The 21,626-nt window shown below is 42.0% G+C and overlaps 1 protein-coding gene across 11 annotated transcripts in view; it reads right to left on the bottom strand.

Moving 5' to 3' along the window:
- Window positions 1-349: 349 nt before the first annotated feature.
- CDC14B (cell division cycle 14B) overlaps window positions 350-21,626 on the bottom strand; it is a 101,253-nt gene continuing 79,976 nt past the window's right edge. For 2 of the 11 annotated variants that reach the window (XM_027094238.1, XM_027094243.1), the window contains exons 13-14: window positions 14,469-14,585; window positions 5,861-9,540 (exon numbers count right to left, since the gene is read on the bottom strand). In XM_027094238.1, coding sequence (XP_026950039.1) covers window positions 9,504-9,540; window positions 14,469-14,585 — 154 coding nt within the window. In that variant the 3' untranslated portion in view covers window positions 5,861-9,503. Of the gene's footprint in view, window positions 1,914-2,891; window positions 2,952-5,860; window positions 9,905-14,070; window positions 14,276-14,468; window positions 14,586-19,159; window positions 19,305-21,626 lie in introns of those variants that run through there. The other 9 variants (XM_027094240.1, XM_027094245.1, XM_027094236.1 and 6 more) reach the window with 7 other exon arrangements.

Below are 21,626 nucleotides of genomic sequence, written 5' to 3'. Positions count from 1 at the left end.
GAAGGATCCCCCTCCACCCTCTTTGCAGAGCCTGGGTAACCTGAGGAAACAAGCATTTCTTGAGCAACTGCTATGTGCTCGTCTGTACTTGTCTCATCACTTTTCAGTCAGGGAACAGGAAGGGACATTCGTCTTCCTTGCTCCCTAGCTAGTGTTTGGGCAGGGATGGGGTGAGAAGATGATTCGGTGCCCAAGCTGTGTTCTTTCTACACACTCCTGAAATTTCCAGTTAATTGATTAGTCCCTCTGACAAAGCTTCCGAGAGAGACAGGGAAAGAACAGAGGACACATGGACCTCTGTGGGGGCCCCGAAGGACCACATGGGGCTGTGTGCTGCCATTGCCATGCCAATGCCACACTGTGACACGTTCTCCTGAAAACATTTGAAGTGCTCTTAGAAAGCTTTATTAGGTCTCCTGCACAGGTGGAGATGCCAAGACTTGAGAGGCCATGAGACCAGGTTCAAGGCTGCCGGCAAGGCGCTGGTGGAGACAGGAGCAGAAGCTGGGCTCTCCCAGGGGCCTCATGGAGCCTGAGGTCCGAAGCACTCCAGGGGCCTCCGCTGGCCCAGGCGGCCTCTGCCCATCTCCTGCTGCTCTGGGAAAGCCTTTTCCTTGGCCATGGGTTTCCCATGACTCCAAGGCAATAGGACTTTCCCCAACCAAACCACAAAGGTTCTCTAACCCATCACAGCTTTACCACGGGCAAAAGTGGCCCCATAGTGTGGGGAGAGCACCAGCTGCCTTGTTTCTTCGCAAAATGTGGCCCCATTTCAGAAGACTGACTTGGAAGCACAGTCATTTATGAGTTGGGAAACGCCTGTCATGAGAATGGAGTGGCATCAACTTACACATAAGTCCCTCAGGGGGCTCTGAGAGTTCTCAAATGTTCTCAGAAAATAGGAAAACTATTTTCTTGAGAACAGCCACCCTGCCAGAGGCATCGAGGATACCTCCAGAGAGGTGTGCACTGCCCAGCCCCGGGGGACCTCACTCACCTTGATGAACCACCCACATAACTGTGCTGGGGGCTCTGGTCTGCACTTCACGCACCTGCTCAGATAGGAGCAGCATTAGAGCAACAGGGAGGAAAACTTAAAGTACCTGAGGTGAGGCCTACATTCTTGGCAATGCAAAATGATCAGAACCTACGTGTTCTGGTGGTGAGGGGAAGTGAGAGTGGAAGTGAGCGGGGACGCCAGAGAAGTGTTCAGTAAGAGGGAGAGGACGGTGGGTAGAACGGAAGCAGGAGAAAGGCAGAGCCCAGGTGGCCCAGCGAAGGAAGTGGCAACCCAGGGTCCTGGGACCAGGGTGGAAAGACATCCTTCAGGGGTTTTCACCGAGGATCCTGAAGGCCCAGAAGGGGGCGTTGGGATGACTGGTGAATAGGCTCCTTCATGGCACACGTCTAGGGGGCACCCTTCACACTGCACCTGTGTGAACAGCACCTCTGGATGCTGTGATGCCATGGAGGGCCTGTCTATGAAGTCTTCAAAATTTTGCTTTTGGGGGGGCCATAGGGACCAACTCCCATCAGATAGTCACAAGGACCTCTAACGTAAGAAAGTTCAAGGAATGCTGTCGACCTGGACTCAGGATTGCACCACTACCAGAGGGGGTGCCAGCCTGGTCATGTCCCCAACCCAGTCCTCCCCCCAGGTCACCTACAGGAAGTCACAGCTCTGGCTTTGGGCTGAAATCTCCGTACCCAGTGGAAGAATGAGGCAAAAACTCCTTTGCTGTGACTCTGAGGCACGGGCCTGAGGAAACAGGTTTAAACTGCACCTTGAGAACATCTCTGATGGTGAGCGCTGTGGTGTCCAGGAGAAACCGCTGAAGATCTAGTCCCTGCGGATCCCGAGCCAGATTAAAAGTCGGTCTAGAAAGCTTACAGCCCAGGACATCCAACCATCGCTGGAAAAGGTGGGAGACACACAGAGTTGGACTTACAACACCAGAACCTGTCTTAGGGGGGTTACTAGTTTATTATGCTGTCTGGAGAAAAGACCCCAGGGTTCATCCTCTAAACTCCCTGGTTAACCGCAAGGCATCACGCTCCCTGCCCTCACTCCTGTCCTGCCAATGTGGAGGGAACGCTCAGCTGCCGCTTAAGGACGTGCCAATCACTGGTCTGCCTAGGGTACTCTGTGTGTTGTCCAGCTGTCACAACAGACCCGTCACAGGGATGGAGACAACAGGATGGGCAACCTCCCCACGGCTGCTACACTGATAAGCCAGGGCCAGGCAGGAAGGCCCCGCCTAAAATCTCAGGGTCCCCCAGTCTCATGAATACTCATGAGCCCTATACCCAGGGTTAGCCTCTGCTGCCTCCTATATAGATGAAACCTTTTCTCCGACCCCTTCCTCTGCCAGCTGGGGCTTGGGCCAGAGCAGAACGAGGCAGAACAATATTCACTTTACAGGGTCCCAAGAGCATCTGCTGCTGTTTCTGTGACATCACAAGTAAAACTGTGAACCTAATCAGCAGTTCCCAACTGGGGGCAGCACTGCCTCCTGAGGGTGGCTGAAACTATGGTGGTGGGGTGGGGGGGGCGGGGGGTTGGATTACTCAACAGCCGGGACATGACTGGCATTTAGTAGGTTGGTGGGGGGTAGGTTTGCAAGGAATGCCAGACTGGCTGCATTCTCTGGAGTCCTACACAAGGAAGAACTGTCTGCCTGAAAAATCATCTTGCTTTACATAGGGAAGCAAACCCACGATGAAGAGAAACCATTGTCTTTCTACAAGTAAAACGACGCACAAACCTCACTACCTCCCCCACTCTTTCTATTCCCACCCAAAGGCTCTCCTCATTTAACCTATGATATTTGGCCATAATAAGAATCAGAGGGGCCAAGGCCAGGCTCCCGACCTGCAGGAGGCCTCCTTACCTGGGCACCTCAGTGTGGATAGAGCGCCCGTCATCCGGAAGCATGTCAAAGTCATGCAGACTTTCTAGCAAAGAAATGAGACACAGTTAGAGACAAGGCAAGGAGACCAGACCTGCTTCAGGGGCAGCGCAGAAGGATCTCCATTCCACACGGACTGGGCCAGCTTCCCCATTGAGGGAGCTGGGGTTACCTGGAGAGGAACCTGAAAGGGGATCCCAGAGTCCACGTGCTTCTCCCATAAGCTGAGAAAATGGTGAGACTATATATAACATAGGGGCGTATCATGCCAACCACTTAGAAGACAAAATGCCCCGAATCTGAATAATGGGGCAGCTAAAAGATAGGACAATATATAGCAGGGAGTGATGGTGACCACGACCCATGGTCCTAGGGCCAGTGTCCTCCTGTTAATGAACCAGCTCAGCAGTGTCACAACAGCTGCTGATGGGGGACAGAGGGAGCACAGAATGTATCATAGTCCTTTTGAAGAGCATTAAGCTAATATTTTAATTTTTAAATTAAACATAATATATACGGGTCTTAGTATGTACCAGGTGCTTGTTCTAAGTAATTAGCAAATATCAAATCATTTAATCCTCATACAGCCACATTAGATATTGTCACTCTGGCCCAAATCACACAGCTAACAAGCAGCAGAGCAAAGGTTTACACCCAGTCTGGGTCCAGAATCCGTGTTCCAAACAATGACACCAAGCTCCTTTTTGATGCACTGTACAACGAAAGCTATAAACTTTTGCTATATCCCTGACCTAGAAATGCCTTTTTAAAGAATTTATCCCAAGAAAATAAGCAGCACCACCCAGGAAGAATCTACATATGGGAATATTCAAGCAGTGGTATAAAGGTAAGAGGTTGGAGACTACCTACATGGGCAACAATGGGGAGAGAACGGTTATTGAAGTCATGGCATATTGCAGAGAAGGTAAAAATCACATTCGTGGAGAATTCCTCCCACTACACAGCTTTCCAATGCACCCACAGCTGCACTGAAGACCCACGGGCAGAGGAAAAGAAAGCAGTGGTGGATGTTATGCTCCACGCTGGCACCGGGCCCCATACTATGCCACAATCGCGTACTTCGGTCTCTCTTAATCCAAACACTACGCGTTTATTGGTCCAATTTTACGGATGAACAAAGGGAGGGCCAAGAGGCAGATAAAGGATCCCCAAGTCACGGAATAAGCGGCAGAGCTCATTTTAGAACGCACATTGCTAATTGCTCTTTCCATTATCAACTTGCTATTTAAATAAACTCATGGCGCCTCAGGAAGGGGCCTTTTCTACTTAACTATGCCCCCGCTCTGCCTTGAACAAACCACTCTCAAGAGACTCAGAAGTCAAAATAGTCTGACCTCTTCAAAAACTTACACCATGATACTTACATGGAATTATGCTACAGGTACCAAAAATAGTGGATACTGAGGGACCATAATCTGCTATCAAAAAATTGGTCATCACCTAATTATCTAGAGAAAATTACCTTAAATGTATGAAAAAATTAATTTATTGAAAGCTGTGTGCCAAATGCTGTTTTAAGCACTTTCCAAATGCTGTATTATCTCATTTAATTCTCCTTGTAACTGTTAAGGTGGGAATTCTCTTTATTCCCATTTTACTTGAGAAACAGAAGCAGAGGGATTTAGCAAATTGTCCACGTGGTAAATGAAAACTGGACAGTGGTCAACAACAGAGAAGGAGACCAAGAACCTACAGGGCCGGGGTCTCAGAGGCTGGTTGCCCACACTGCACAGTCCTGGAAGCCACAGCTGCTCCCACGAGAAACAGACACGCCCTATGGTTTCATCCAGAGCCTTGCAAGCCTCAGAGCCTTGCTGCCAAGCCTGCCCCTTTCACACTCTCATGTACCTTGAGTTGCTTGGCCCATGCCAACTGAGCTCCAGTGGGTCAGCAGGAGGGCACACGATTCAGCACGGGTCTCAGGGTAAACCATAGAGGGGCAGGCAGACGCTGCAGAGCCTGGAAATCGCTCTTTGCGAGTAGTGGTGTGCAGGAGGAGTTTGGATAGGGGTGAGAAGACAGATCCCTTTGCTTTGTACTTTGAAAACTCATATCCTAGCACAAATCAAAGCTAAGTTCCTTGGGGGAACTGGACAGCACTCCTTGACAGACTCCTACAACCTAGACACAACCTCTGCATGATGGTGTGGGCAGCTAGGTCTTTTAGGATTCCGCCCTGCAAGAGACCGACAGGGAAGGCAGGTGATTAACCCTGTGGATGCCATCCTGGGTTATACATTGGGATGTGAAGTGCTCTAGCACTGGTCCTGCCCTTTACTCAGCACTTTAATCCTGACCTTGGCAGGCAAAATGAAGGGGCTACGGTGCATATAACCTACAAGACTCTAAGGGCCTGACTTACTTGTGTCTTATCCTTAGCGGTTTCCAGAAAAGTCAAACCTTTGCATGCCTTGAGCTGGTTAGTGGGTGTGTGTGAATGCGTTCTTAGCAGGAGCCCCCTCACTTGCTTACTGTCTTATCCTGGGGAAGATGTTATGGACTAAACTGTATACCCCCAAATTCTTAAGTTGGAGCCCTTCCACCACTACCTCAGAATGTAACTAACTGTTTCTGGGGACACTGGCTTTAAAGAGGTAATTAAGTTAAAATGAGGTCATTAGGATAGATCCTAATTCAACCTGACTCGTATTATAAGAAATGGAGGACAGACAGAGGGACACCGGGGACTGGAGGGCACAGAGAAAAGGCCAAGGAGAGAGGCATCAGAAGAAACCAACCCTGCTGACACCCTGATCTTGGATTTCCAGCCTCCAGAACTATAAGAAAATGAATTTCTGTTGTTGAAGCCTCCCAGATCACAGTATTTTGGTATATAGCAGTCCTAGCAAACTAATACTACAGAGGGTTACATCCACTTTATACCGCCTACCATGATTCAGAATGATAAGTGAATTAAAAACTCAAAAGGCTGTTTGGTTAATACTTTTAATTACATGATTATAATTATACAATTTCCACTATTCAACATTTCGTATAAAACCAGTTACAATACACAAATGTGACAATATGTATCAAACTATATAGATATGCAAAGTTTACACGCCATTATGAAGCTTTATCTTAAAAATACCTTCAGGAAAATAAACATTCAACTAGTTCTCTCAGCTTTATAAAATATGATTAGAAATATACATTTTAATTAAAAAAAATCAAGACAACGATTGATCCAATACTGATTAATCAGTCACATTTTAAAAGTTTTAATAATCTATACATGAGTGCAGGTTAGATAAAAGTCTGCAAATCATTAATATAAAACTGCAGTAATATAATCAGATGAATATACCTGCTGACAGTTAATTCTACTGGGCAATTAAGGAGGTAATTTCCTACACAGATTAGGTGAACTGTCCAGTCAATTAAACACATCTGTAGTATTTCCACTTAGTGACATGGCGAATACTCAGATCTAGGAGAAAAGGAAGAGCAGCAGCTAGCCCCACAAGGACAGTTTCGGTGGGAAAGAACTAGGAAAGAATGAAAACATGTTTTTAAAGTTGTTTGTGATGAGCACTGCTTTCCAAAATGCAATCATCACTTCAAAAACTGTATGAAGAGAAGCAGCTCAGCCACTTTCTGACAAACATCAAAGGAACGCAAGGCCCACTGGTCAAGCAAGGGAAGGGCTCCCGGAGCTCTTGGCATGACGCGGCCCAGAACACCAGATGGTCCAAACGGTTCACCCAAGGGGAGACACTTGGGGACTCATGAGAACACTTGGGGACTCCTTCAATCTTGTCGGGGCCCAAGAGGTAGAAATCACCCCTGTGAGAGGCGGAGGAGGGCAGGGAAGGAAGTGGGTGGGGGACAGGCTCAGAGGATCGAGTTCACAGCAGAAAAATTCTGGAGACTAGAAGAGTGGCGGGCCGCTTAGATGCAGCTACGTCTTGACAAGTAAGGCTGCTTGTTTTAGTGAGGCACTGCTCAGGATCCGTCCCTCTTCACCGACAGGTTAGAGGGATTTCTAGTTTTCCTGTAGCATTACATAATGGAAGTCTGTCTATATGTCTAGGTACCCAGTTTGGCAGACCACCCTTCTTTTGGACCGTCCCTAACTCTTGATGGTTTGAGTCCCCAGAAAGCTTCAAGGGCACCTAAAAATATTCATTTCTAATTTTAATTCCAATGGAAACTGTCTTGGTGTACTTTCAAAGTTATTTAAGGCTCTGAAGTTAAAGAAATCTCTCCATCTGACATGCCCTGTTTCATATTCCATAGCAACAAGATCTTCTATAACAAATTAAAAATGAGAATCTCAGGAGATTCTTGGGTATGTTAAAGTTTCAGTTGGGGGCGGGGGAAGAGTCTACTTTTATTCACAGCAGGAGGAACTTTCCATCCATCAGATGCAGAGACTTCCTAGGTTCCAGATGTCCCCATACATTTAACACCGCTATATACGATCCGTCTGAAGCACTATCCCAGATTGTGGGTTCCAAGGAAGGCTTCTTTAACAAATGACTAGTTTGCGATGACTCATTTCAGTGAGCCCGTCAAATACAAGGATTTTTAGAAAGAACCACAGTGACAGCAATTCTAGCTGGACACTTGAGCAGCCACACAGAAAGGCAATTTGTAAAACGAAAGGTACATTGAAGCCCAAGAGACACCAAATGGCTTATTCACGGTGAGGGTGACGGCACGTTTACTTGTTCTGACCAGCAAGAACGGTTCAGACGGAAGTTTGATTTTCACAACTACCGGGATTGTTTATGCAGGAGATGGCCTTTCAAAGTATAAAGGGAAGAAGAGTTGCCCTGAGAATTCAGTGTTTAATGCCTGGGCACAGCTTCAATATTTAGTATCATCTCCCAGACCAACACAGCAAACAGAAGGTTTCCCCTCCCACTCAAAGCTTAATGAAGAGCTGTCTTCCCTCAGGTAAGTAGGTCTTTATATTTATGAACTTCCAGGGATAGAAAAACACTGTTTTTCTGAGGTCCAGTCCTCAGAAAAAAGCTGGCATGGCCCTCATGGTGCCCAATGAGGAGCACCTCAAACAAATGCTTGTTTGGCCAAAAACAATGGCATCTTCCATCTCCCCTCAAAACTAGGCAACCTGACAATTTACTCCAAGAGAGTAAATACCAAAATAGATCCACCGTCCTCTAATTACTTTCTGCATTAGCAGACTTTAATCTGTTTATTCCAACCACTCCTTATTCTTCCTATTTGTATTAAAAAGGCAGCTTTTTAAAAATGGAATTGCCTACTGACCTGATTCATTCATCTTATAACGTGAAGGCATTTTGCCTTTTAATATTGTATCATCTCCCCATTCTCCAGACTAGGACAGGCAAACACTGGTTAGCAATAACTAAACCATTCACTTCCTATGGAGGTAACCAAGATGATTACAAATATTTTTTTCTTTTGGGACCCACTTTTTTTTTTTTTTAGCAGCAAATAAATTCTGTTTTATGATTGTTTTACATTACAGACTCTGCTGTGTTTCTGTGGGGTTGAGGGGAGAAGGCACTCTGCAAAGAGTTATTAGTTGTATTCCCTAACCAAAGGCAACAGTGAGTTTCTTATTTACAAACAACTGAAATCCAGATACGAATAACTGTCACTGAAACCAAAGGGTGTGTGAATGGCCTTAGGTCATTCACATAACAAAAAAAATCCACAATGCCACAGAGAAAGACCCTAACAAAGTAACTTTTTTAAAAAGTCACCATTATTTGGGATCACTGTTTCCAGGGGAAACACCAACAGTGTGGGGGTTTTTCCTGCATGGAAGGAAATATGATTTTAATTTGTATGACTGGGCAACCAAATAGTGGGCAGCCTTGGCATTCTTCAGTCCCGAAATGACAAACGAATGACTTAACAACAGTCTTCCAACTCTGAAGCCAGTTTCTCCTCCTGAGTCTTCTAAAGCTACTATTAACATTCTCTTGAAAGTTTTAGGTTACCAAAGTACCGCAACATGCAACAGCCTTCAAATGTGGTTTTCACAGATTCTTGTTAATAAAGCACTCTTTGGTGGAAGACAAGCAGCTTGGGTACTTGACAGAGTTAACATTATAACAGTATTACAAATACTAAAGTGAAGATGATTAAACCAAATAGTATCAAATTACAGAAAGTACCATTTCAGTAATGCTTGTTTTATCTTTATAAATTTTGACACAGGGTGAACAGCAAATAAATAAGTAAAAAACCTCCATCAGACCCTCAATTCTTCTGAAGGCCAGCAGCTAAACTGATTGCCATCACAGGGACACACCTGCACCACACAGACTAGTCAGCTCTCCTGATAACAGAGGGCTTTGATATTTACACCTGAGACTAATTTACAACAGCTTTTTTTGTTAAAGACATTTCTATAGAAGGAGAGTTGGGCCCTCTTCAAGTCATTCACTTGTACCCAAACTCATGTAGTTATTTAAATTCCAGTGGACATTTTCTTCATTGAATAAACTTCTTAGGTGGAAAGCAGCTAAGGCTTTTGCAATTCTGTTTTGTTTCCAAATAAATTGTGCTAAAGTCCCGTTGTAGTTTTCTGTTCCTAGAGTCTTCCTTCAAGTTCTGGTCACAGGTTTTTACTTAACGCAAGACTGTTTTAGTCCTTGAAATGGAGGGACTACAGGGGAAAAAAAAAAGGATTTTACCATGAAGGCTTTTAAGTGTCCCATATGTAGTTATCAAAGACAAGGAAGGCAACATAATAAAAATATTGACATGCTAAAAAGTATACACTTTGTATAATTCTTTAATGACAGATACTTTGGAAAAGACAGTACAATATCAACCGTAAAGTAAAGACAAACAGGAGAGAAGAGGCAGAGCAGAAAAAGGTTCAGTTCTGCAAAAAATTAAAAAACAATAGAAAAACAATAAAAAAAGAAGGGAGTGCAAAAGCGGCCGAGCAATGAGAGTACCATAATGCCATGAAGGGCATTTGTTGCAAAGCATTCCTTTTCCTTCTTTCCCTCTGAGGAATCAGGCTGTGGGAAAAGTGGAAAGAATGAAAAGATAAAGAAGTGTTACTTGATTATTTCCAAAGCCAGAAGTCGGTCACAGAAAAAGCTGGGGCACAGCACGCAGTTTCCAGTTTAGCAGAGCGCAGCAGGCACCCCGCACCTGCTCCCACCTTGCTCCGCACTGCTGCACAGCTGCAAGGGGACAGCCGCCGACCCTCTTCTGTTCGTGAATAATGGACCTACATTGAGCTTCACCCTACCTCCTTTCTTTCCTTCCCCAACTGATCACTTTAACTTTCAACGAAATAGCAACTTTCAGAGAACAACTAAAGCAAAAGAAAAGAGAGAAACCAATTCCAATCTGGAGGTGACCCCCACTTGGATGATGGTAACGGTGCTCTATCAGAGCAGCTCATCCGAATCAAACATTTAGTTTTCCGAGACCCCAACAGAGAACTGAGTATAAAGGTCCAGGTTAGTTGGTGGAGCCAAGAGGGAAAGTATCTGAAATTTCAAAGGGAGATTAATATTTTAAAGGAACAGAGGTAACCAGCATAAAAGAGTACTTAGATACAACATTCTGGGGCTTCTACAGTGATATAGTTTTTAACCATAATGGCAATGACAAAGAACTAAAGCCCAGAGGTGATGGAACAGACACTGAGATCTGAGACTCTAAGGAAGAAGAAGCAGTGACAGGTATGATGATGGCAAACGTCACAAATGAGAAGACTTAAAAAGCCAAAGTCCTAAATGTCGTTATGCCAACTGAAGGGCTTGTGAAGAGACTCATGGTTTCAGAGGCTGAAGAAAGAGCCTGAGCGTTTACCTTCCTCCAAACTATGAATAATTAGGTACAAAATGCCCCAAAGCAATGAACATTGGTTTGGTTTGGCAGGTGGAGCAGAAAGTGATGGTTCCCAATGATGCAACTTGGAATAAACAAGGCACTTATACATGACAGTTTTCTTAGAAAACAAACGAAGTTATAATTTTTTTTAAAAAAAGAAACAAAAGACTGCCCCAAAGAAACAGTATAAGCTTACAGAAACATGCACTCAATGGGTGAGCAGGGTACAGACATGAACCGAATTGAATGACATCAAATGAGGTGGCTACAGGTTGTCAATCGGGGGCTCGATGATGAAATGTTCGAGACTCATTCTCAGGGAGCCCTTCAGAGTTGATACAACAACACTAAAAAATGGGCCAATTCTATTTAGCTGGTTCTTCAGTGGATTAATTATTAAAACAGAAACATTAAAATGGGTTTCTAGCTCTAACAGGAAGTGGGAGGTGTAGAAGCCCATTAATTTACTTCTCTGGACTGAAGAAAGGGGATGAGGAAGGTGCTACACAGGCTCCTCTCAGCACCCCATCCGCCACCAGACGCTCCAGTGTTTCCGTGCCTGAACTGCCACAGCTGTGCCAGAGCAGAGCTTGTCACCCACGATTTAAGCTTAGATGTGGCTAATGTTCAATGGATACATGGGAGAATAATCAGTCACCTGCCATGAGAGAAACATGGTGGCAATTCTTCCCCACAACTCATATTTTTTCAGTCTCCAAATAACTGTTCTTTTAACATGTTTGTGGAAAAGTTCTTCCAAGATGTAAAGCCTCTCAGTAAACTGTCAAAAATCAAAAGAGCCAAAACAATGGAAAGTGAATGTTGGTGAGGTCTTCATCCTGGAAAGCCTCAAAGAGTAGAATAGAACATGGAAATGAAAGGTCAAGCTCTACGGCTCAATAGAGATGATGATGATGACGTACAAACAACATCAACCTGCAAGAGAGAAGGCCTCACAAATGGGAATAACAGCAGACTGGCAACCCTGGCGCCTTGCAAGTGTTTATGAATGTACACGGAAATGGTGCAAAAATGGTGTACTATTTTGTGTGTGTGCGCGCGCGTGTGTGTGTGTGTGTACTGCTGTTCAAAGAAAAGATTTCTATTCAATACTTTAAAATTACTCAACAATCTTAGCTCATATTATTTTGTCCTGAATCAGATTATGTACAATTGTGTTAATTCTCTCACTACCCTCCAACCACAAACGAATACTATCCCATAGGACAAAAACTTCAGGCTACAGCTTGGGTGCTGACTCCCGTTATTTCCTAGAAGCAGGGAATGGGACCTGTGCATAACGTATTTGCCTTTCTCTGGTGAGCTGTATGTGGTCACAGTTAAGGTGATGCCAATACAGGTCAAAGCCCAGAAAGAGGTAAAGGAGACCCGGCATGGAGGGCATGGTTAAAAGCACTGTGAAGCCCAATTAACTCTCGTTGTTTTACTTCTTCGCCCCTCCAAATCTCTGAAAGTCCATTTCAGAATTTAAAAGAAGTTTTTTTTGGTTTTCAGCACTATCCCGAATGCCTGAAAACTGCTTTCTTTGGGCCATTTCAATGTTTGGTCAAGGTATTCAGTCTGAACTCTACTTTAGAGCCCTCAAAGCAACAAGTCCAGGGACCTCAGGCAGATGCTCACCGCAATCAGGAACCACCTCTGCTGAGAAGCACAAGTTTAGATCACTAGACAAGACCTAGATGGAAAAACTGCCATACGGCCACACCCTAAGAGGAACGTGGTATGACCAGGCAAGTGCAGTCCCGGCTCCAGGACTCTAGCCAACTCCTCTGAAACCTGCAGAGCGCCATCCAGAAAAGCAGAGAGCAGAATTAAATGTGCAAAACACACCCGGCTGTGATAAAAGTCTGAAAAGAATATGTCCATTCAAAACATGTCTAACTATCATCAACAGCAGGCCCTTTATTTGAATTTTTAATAATTTAATTTCCATAAAAGTGTCAAAGTTAAAAAAACTCGCATTTCCCCTCATTTACTGTAGAAAAGTTAGAAGAAAAGAAAATGATAGAAAAAAAGAAAAAAAATCCCCAAATGCCCTACCAACCGGAAGAGCTGTTAGCGTTACGGCATATTTTTCCTTTATCTTACTTCTCTACATATATATTGGATTGGCCACAAAGTTCTTTTGGGTGTTTTGGTAAGATGTTACGGAAAAACCCGAACGCACTTTTTGGCCAACCCAACAGAAATGTCCACATCTATAAATATTTAAGCTTATAAATATTTACACACCTATACACTTTTACACACACACACATATATATAAAGTCTATTTTACATTTACAAAATTAGAGCAATACTTCATAATTTTTACGTGTAGCCCTTTTCACTTATTGCTCCGTGAGCCATTAACCCAGGTCATTAACTTTCCTTTGAAAACATGACTCGCAATTCATTTGGCAGAATTCATCAATCATTTCCGATTTCTTACTATTATAAATAACATTTCTGATATTATGTTATAATGTACCTAAATCTGACTTTCTGTCAGTATTTCTCTAATATTCTTCTCAGTGAATGAGAGTACAAAGAGTATGAATATTTGATACCTTTCTAATGAAAAGTTTTAAACCCTAAAATCAGGAGTCAGTGCCCAATTCTCAAATACTTGTATTGAGGCACTATCACGTTCTCTGACACGTAAAAGATTGTAGTAAAACTGTAAAAAAGAATCAGCAAAGAAGGAGAGTGGCGGAATGGAACAGTTCCTTACAAAAGCTAAACACACAGAGCTCTCTAGATTGTCAGTGAGTCCCTCAGGACACACAGGCTGCCGTGGGACTGCACCGGAGACTACCTTAGCACTGAAGGTCAACGCAGGCCCAAAGCCTCAAAGATCTGAGGGCAGGGAAGCCAAAAAGAAGCAAGGAAAACTGTGAAGGACGTTTTAAAGTCTGGTTCAGATTATCTTCAGCTTGCTCGTGGTCTCTATAAGACAACACTGTGCCCTGAGCATGGTACTGTCATGCTCAGGACCGCACGGGTTGCCAGCTCAAGGCAAAGATACACAAACACAAAAAAGGTGCCTGCCTGCCTATGCCTCCTGAGATGATAGGAAGTGGGCAAACTGCTCTCCCCTAAATGGGGATCTGTTTTTGGAATATGTTAAAAATGAAATGTCTCAGTTCATGATAAACATCCAAAAACAATGGTGAGTAATGGATTTGGTCACAGAACATGTCCAATTTTTTGTGAAAGCCTCTATTAATGAAGGAAGTGAAAGATGCTGGGCCAGAAAGTGAAAAGGCTAGCGCCCTTGGGTATATAGAGACTGTGGCCAAGAGGATAGTCGCTAGGTAAAGAAGGATCCCAAACTCACGGGAGTTCTCATTTTTCCACCATCACACTTATTTACAACTAATTCTCCAACAATTATGATGGATCTGATATACAGACAGAAAGATTTCCTCCAAGTCCTGACAGAGAGCTTTGGAAGTTCTTAATTTAAGAACTTAGAAGTACAGCATTCTCAACTTTCCCATATCATGACCCAGAGACCACATTTCCAGTGTTGAGAATCACCTCTGTAAACAAAACAAAACAAAACCCCAAATTAAAATGGTCCAGATTTTCTTAGATGATGAACAAGTGAAACATTTTTGATTAATTTCCTACCACAGGGACTCTGCTTTCTCCTGTCTTCATTTCTATCTCCAGAAGATTAAACTGGAAAACCAATGCTTAGAACATTTCAGAAGAGTAGGATTCTTTTCTCACCTTTTAAAACTGCTTTTTCTTGAAGCAGATCTGGTGGTTCTTTTAGTAATGCCTGCACTGCCAGAAATGTTAGGTTCAGATGTTTTACAGCTCTGAACACTGGACTGAAGAATTACTCTGAAAACAGTTGGAAAAAGATAACATTATATTCACTGAAGCGATTTGCAAATACTTGACAGAGGAAGGCATTTTTGCACTTTAGTGCAAACTATTTTCTTGAGAACGGACAGGATTTTCCATAAGCACATTTGCCAAAAAAAAAAATCTGAAACACACTTTTACATCAAGGTCTTTTGAAATAAAGCATCTCATTTCCCTATGAAGGTTTACACAAAGATAAACAAAGAACTTTGCTTTTGGAAAATGAAATGACCTGGCATGTCAAGCGATTCCCACACCAAAGAAATCAATCAGTAAGACAAATTTTTGTGCCCCAAAGTAAAAATAAATTCTCAGAATTCTAGTCATGAAAACAAGAAATCATTTAAAAACCCCAAATTCTAAAGACTACGAATATAAATATATATACAGTATTCACTCTTCAGAGCTGGAAGTACAAGCAATTGACATCAAATCAACAGTAATTTTTTATAACATTTCAAATTTTAAAAGTATGTTCAAACAGAATTTTTTGGGCTGGCTTACAACCACTTACAAAGTCACCCAGTACCATTAAAGTGAAGCTGTTTAAATTTTGTAAAACTTGATTTCATTAAACTCTAGATATCTCAAGGAACTGAGACCTATGGGAGTAGACTGCCCAGGAGGCAAATTCATGAATCAGAAAGAACACCCTCAGATAAAGCCCACACAGAATACCTGTTCATAAGTAGAGGGTGTTTTAAAATTCCTCACTGAATTGTCAGAGGGACAACAGCAGAAAACACCAAAAAATTTTACAAGCAATTCTTTTCTTCAAGAGATAATGACTAAAACACTGAACTGCATACATACACATTTACATATACTCAACTTTTATTTATCTGTGAGAGAAAATACTTTAAAAAGCTTTCTCCTCTCATATCCAAACATAAAGGTGAGATAGCCAACAACAACTTATGAGAACCCAGCTCATGCGTAAAAAGAAACCATTACAACGAACTAGCAGCCAGTCCTACCTCCTATGCCTGTGTTAACACCACATTAGTTAATAACCAAAGCCAGGTCCTTAAAATGTAGTAAATTCTTATAATCTTAATATTACTCAAACCATAGGATATTCAACATTTAGTAAAATACTAACTTCTCATCATTAAAAAAACAATGGGTTGTACTGCACCAGAGCAGAAGTCTGGAGGGCAGTAGTTTTCGAGCCATCTGGGGGAGAGGAGTAGAAGGCTGAGGGAGGGAACTCCTAGCCTAGCTGTTTCTCTTTATCCAAGAAACATTTCTGAAAGCCTTATGAATCAGGCCTTCAATCTCACTGAGGGAAACTGATCCTGGGTAAATGAGCCAATGCTTGATTCAGGATTTCTGATAAAGTTTTATCATCCTAAATGCTGACTGTTTTAACAAAATAGACAATGTATATGCAGACATAATTATATTATCGAAGAGGTAGTACCAACTGCCCCGGCATATAAATTCTCTCCTTGAAAACAAGGATTTATTTTTAAATTCTTTCTGATTGTGTAAAGTGAAGAGGAAATATTTAGTTGTCTTTGTTAAGAATGTGAATCTAGAATTTTTCATTTAAAAAAACAAAACAAAACGGAAACCAACTGCAATGCTTCCATGGCTATTTCTAAGGCCCAGGCCCAGGGCTTGGTGCTGCCACTGCTGTCCCGAGGGCTCTCACCCACTCAGTGAGGCTCATGAATTTTATCTCCATTTTTTACAAATGGAGAAAATGAGACTCCTGTTGGCTTTTTTTTTTGAAATACAAAAACTACTTTTCAAATAATTTGAGGCCACTTAGGGTCAAAAGTATCAACCATCACACTGTAAAATCATTAATATGAGGGAAAAAACAAGAGCCAATATACATTGCCTGCTTAGGAAATTTACCTCCTGATTTCTTAAGTTAGCTATTATGTTTAAATACTATTCAAAACAAGAAATTACTGCTAAATCACATTTTAGGCTGATAGGAAACATCTTTTTAAAAGTACTTATTTCTCTATAAAATTAGTATAAACAATTCATGTGAAGTAATATACTATTAATAGCTAATAATTTAGGTGCAATTTTGAAAATGAGAGCATGCTAGAAATTTGGAATGCATTAATCTCATCAGTAAAGATTCAGGTCACCAGTTATTTACATTAAAAACAGAGCAGTTATTACATCTGTAGGTTATGCATCAATAAAGTGCGAAGGAAACACAGCAACTACACTTAGTTATTACCTGAGATATCCTACAAGTTAACACCCTAAGGTGGGTGAAGCTAGTAAACGTGTGAAGTATTCACTCTGCCACAGGGATGTGGGAGCTCACCACCCCCCACCTTGCACACTAGGCCAATCACACGGCTCTGCAGGACAACATTTAGCAAATGTCATTTCTCCTTTCCATCTTTTCCTGATAGAACCCTCAGTCCTACCTTCTATCTCTTGCCCATACTAGAGTTCGTTTTCTTCTCTGCAGTATCTTTTGAGGCCCAATATTTTCCGATTTTGGATACAAAGATAGCTGCAACTTGAGGCAAAGCAAAAAATGGAAAAGCCAGGTCTCTCACCTATCAAGTCACAGAGTACTTTGAAAATAAATGTTCATTCCAAGAAGAGAAGCCATCAGCACAGCCATGCCCTATTTACGCTGGTTGTCCACCACTGATACAAAAAGAGCCTGCAACATGATGGGCCTGAGGCCCTGCAACCTGCAGAGATGCTTTTCCCACTGTCTAAAAGGTCTGAAGCAGCGTGTGAAGTGCTGTTATAGGGAAGCTCTCCAGGCATGCCAGGAAACAACCTATCAGGCGACACTACATCATCAGCCAATAGAGGTGAACGTCAACAACAGTGCCCATGAGTAGTCACCTCAAAGGATAATTCTAAGGATTATATCTGTTCACATTATTGTTATTGTTGAAAGCTTTTGTTTCTGTAAATTCCAAATTAATCAGGGCAGGCTAAAGTGAATACTCTGCTTTGGGCTAGAAATACAATGGCAAATGTCAGTAATAACAAAAAACGTTATGTCTTACATAGAATATTAAAAAGAAAAGAGCCTGATAGAGACCATTTTTTAAACTTACCCTGCAAAAAATAATACAATCATGAAGCACCTAAACATTATTAGCAATGACCCCGCCTGTTTGAAATTGCCACTCGGAATAGTTTGAGAAGGATAAATCTATGCAGTGTGTGATGGCCCTGAGTCCAAATGTGTGACATCTAGGCTCGGTAAAAGAAGTAAACGAACAAAACACCTAAAGGGATAATCCGTATCAGAAACACAGTATATGTGCCTATGTAATAAGCTTGTTATTAATAAGATTTTTTTAAAATGTCATATATAGGTTCATGTTAAGCAGCTTTTCCTTAATTTTGAAAAGAATGGCATCTGCTAGTTTTTTAAATCTTTTCTAGCCATTTGAAAACATTCAATGAACCACAAAGTACTAGAGTTGGTTGCAATGGAATTTTACTTTGGAGGAGATCCTAGAAGGCACTTTTGTATTCCTTTATAACCCCCAAGTCCAAGTTGGAACAAGACAAGAAATTCTTAAAATTTGAGCTAAAGAAAATGTTTCAGAGAAAAAAAGAATGCAGCCTAGACATAAGAGGGTAATGGTGAACCACAGTCTCACAGGATACACCCTCCTTTCTGTGCTCTTGGTCTTAACATGATGTTCCCAGGAAAGTTTCTTGTCACATTCTTCTGCAGAAAAGGAGTCTCTTCACTGTGAAGGTATTCATTTAATGATGAAAGATATCAAGAGAATACAAATTCTGCCTCTATTAACCTAATAAAAGCATTCTGGTTACTTTTGGGAAAGGAGGAAAGTGGGAAGGAAAAAGGAGCACAGTGACTGTCATGTGGAAACACAAACATAAACAAAGGACTCCAGTTTTCTCTGCTTTCCTATTTTCATTCAACACCAAGTGTTGAAAACTATACTTAACTGTATTCCCTAAAGGGGAGGAAGTGAAACAAGGAAGAGGAGAAAATTCTGCATATTCAAGACAGAATATTTATTAGGGAAGCAGGTGCCTGCTGAGAGAGCACCGTGTACAATGGCAGAATCAGAGGTGAAAAAGGATGCAATGCTCACTAGACCTCATGGCTACAAAATAAAGTCTTTACTAACAGCAGAAAACCAGCGGGAAAATTCTTTTTGCTAGATTGGAAAGGATATATTAACAATATTTACTCTAGAAAACAGGAAAGTTGTACAGACAACTGACTGAAAGAAAACCACCCCAATTACCCCAAACTAACTATACATTTTTGATGAGAAAAAGAAACTACGTCATTGTCATCATAAATCGCTATTTCAAAAAATCTGTTAAGAGTAAGCACATCTCAAACGAAGCGTGTTACTTTTAATATCCCTGATATGAAAGTAACAGAGAAGACTTCCTTCCCTGCCACCAACCCATGAAGTGCAAAGATTCAGAATAAGAACCTTTGAAAAAAGGCAAATCAACAAAGCTAGAAGAGCTGATAGTGAGAAAAACATGCATCATGAGAAACACACTGGACACCAGAGGTGAGCGCTAGTAGAGAAGTGGAATGGGACACTTACACAGCAGCTATCTGTCAAGGGTCCTGATGGCTACTGTGTTCTTAAACCATCGAGACAGAATAGCAGGATGGGGAGAATGTAGTCACAAACAATCCACCAGATGACAACACTACACAGTGCAGAGGTCAGCACAGCTAGGGAACATCTGGAAAGGGGTGAAGGGGAAAGAACAGATGTTCAAATTGGGAAGCCAAAATAAATAAAATAATAAATAAATAAAGCCACGTGTGAAATTTAGATACCCTGCAATGCAAAGGAGCAGGAAACAGGGATCAAATTTTGCCATTTTACGTTGGAAAAAAATGCTGTCTTCAGTTTTAAACCGATTTGATATTTGGTAAAGAAAGACTAGACCCAATCTCTAGTTGGATAACTACCCCACGTTAACTTAATTGTATGATACTGAAATTAGAGTCATAGCTATGCGATTGAAATTCTTCAAAAAGCGTAATATGCACACAGAAAAGCAAATCACAGAGAAAAAGGAGGCAAAACCAACCAGACAAACAAACAAAAAAAGCCCTGAACTGACACAGGCATGTGTCTGCTTTATAGATTTTCATTTGTTCCTCTAGTAAAGCTCCTGACGTGAGAATTATTTTTCAATGATGAAACACACCCACCTACACTGTACTGTTAAAGGTGGTTTTAAGGGATTTTCAAGGCTAACTATATCTGTATTTTTACCTGTTCCCATAGGATGCGCTTCCACTCTTCATGCATCATTTCCTTTGTCCCTAATAAACCTAGCAGAAATCATCAGCACAATGCAGAAAAATAGGCAGCATGGATGAAGTTACAAAATCTACCCAATCTGTTTTGGCACAGACAATAATATACTTGCCGTCATGTCCTGAAGATCACTTCAAGATCATGGTGCTACATAATTTCCTGTCCTCATGATAGTCAGGATCAGACAAGCTCTCTGACAAAATTACTAATTTTACTGGGCTTCCCTGGTGGTGCAGTGGTTGGGAGTCCGCCTACTGGTGCAGGGGACGCGGGTTCGTGCCCCGGTCCGGGAGGATCCCACATGCCGCGGAGCAGCTGGGCCCGTGAGCCATGGCCGCTGAGCCTGCGCGTCCGGAGCCTGTGCTCCGCGGCGGGAGAGGCCACAACAGTGAGAGGCCCGCGTACCGCAAAAAAAAAAAACTACTAATTTTACAATTTCTAACACTTAATTCTCCCCAAATATTGACTGTAAAACAGACACCAATGACTGGATTACTTTATGTACTATAACTTTCTTTTAAGAATCACCAGTACTCATATATTTTTCATTAACTTTCCCTCTTAACATTTTCATTTGGCTAAGTACCAACAGTGAAGCAAAATAACATGTCCATGCTGACAGATGGGTCAAAATCAGGAGGCAGGAATTGAATTTAGATTTTTCAACCCAAGCTGCTGCTGTAAACTCTCTCTCAGGGGACTTTTAAATATTTCTAAAATCACAACAAACACTTGGCAAGGAAAGGAAATCTCCAGTTGACCTCCTCTTCTAGGGCCAAAAGAGCTACAAATAAGAGCAAAAATGAGAAGACTGTAACAGCAAAGAGGGTCTGAAAAAGCAGGAAGGGATAAGGAAGGAGAAGGAAGGAAAATCTGCTGTGACTAATCTTAAATCTCTCAGGGTGTTTACGCATAATTGTGTGTATGGGAAGAGGGTGGTTTGGGGACTATTCTATTGTTTGGGGGATTACAATTACAATTAAAGGGAATCTGGAGCTAGCTTTTTTTTTTTTCTTTTAACTTTTACCAAGTAAAAGGTTGTTTTAGGGAATTCCCTGGCAGTCCCAGTGGTTAGGAATATGCTTTCACTGCTGAGGACCCAGGTTCGACCCCTGATAGGGGAACTAAGATCCCACAAGCCGCAAGGCGTGGCCAAAAAAAAAAAAAAAAGAAAGATTGTTTTAACACATGCCAAGAATGCCAAGAGTGCTTCAGAGCAAAGGGCCAGTGTTCTTTACTCCTTTTAGGGTAAGGTGGGGTGTAAATAGATAACTAAGCAAATGGATAGCACAGAGGCTGGTCTTTCCTCCACTGGTCTTTGCTAGTTACTATCATTTAGCCATCCATCAACTACCATCCCAGGGAACCTCACATACCAAGATAAATGTCATAGCATCTAGTGTCATCTTCTGGTTTCCAACAATATTTCTAATTTTAGTCTACATTTATTGTTTTCTTTTATGTTTCCACAAATCCATGAGCTATGGAAGAGACTTTTATAGTCTCATTTTTCTAGAAAGGAGCATCAAATGATTTGAACTCTTATAAAACATATTCACAAGACAGCAGACTCAGAGTAACTAAAGAAAATTTCCTATAAGCCCTATCGAACTCCAGAACCTTTGACTAAGCAGAATTCCCATCCCTGACTCCCAGCTTGACTTTTGAACAGAAGGCAACAAGCTATTGAGAAATAAACTGATGCTGAAGATTCTTAAAAACAGAACAAAAAACC

The sequence above is a fragment of the Aethalodelphis obliquidens genome, unplaced genomic scaffold, assembly GCF_003676395.1.
Source record: "Aethalodelphis obliquidens isolate GAN/ISIS:26980383/991018 unplaced genomic scaffold, ASM367639v1 scaffold88, whole genome shotgun sequence".
Lineage (NCBI taxonomy): Eukaryota > Metazoa > Chordata > Mammalia > Artiodactyla > Delphinidae > Aethalodelphis > Aethalodelphis obliquidens.
Note: the sequence above shows the minus strand (reverse complement) of the source record. Positions and strands in the feature narration are given on the sequence as shown.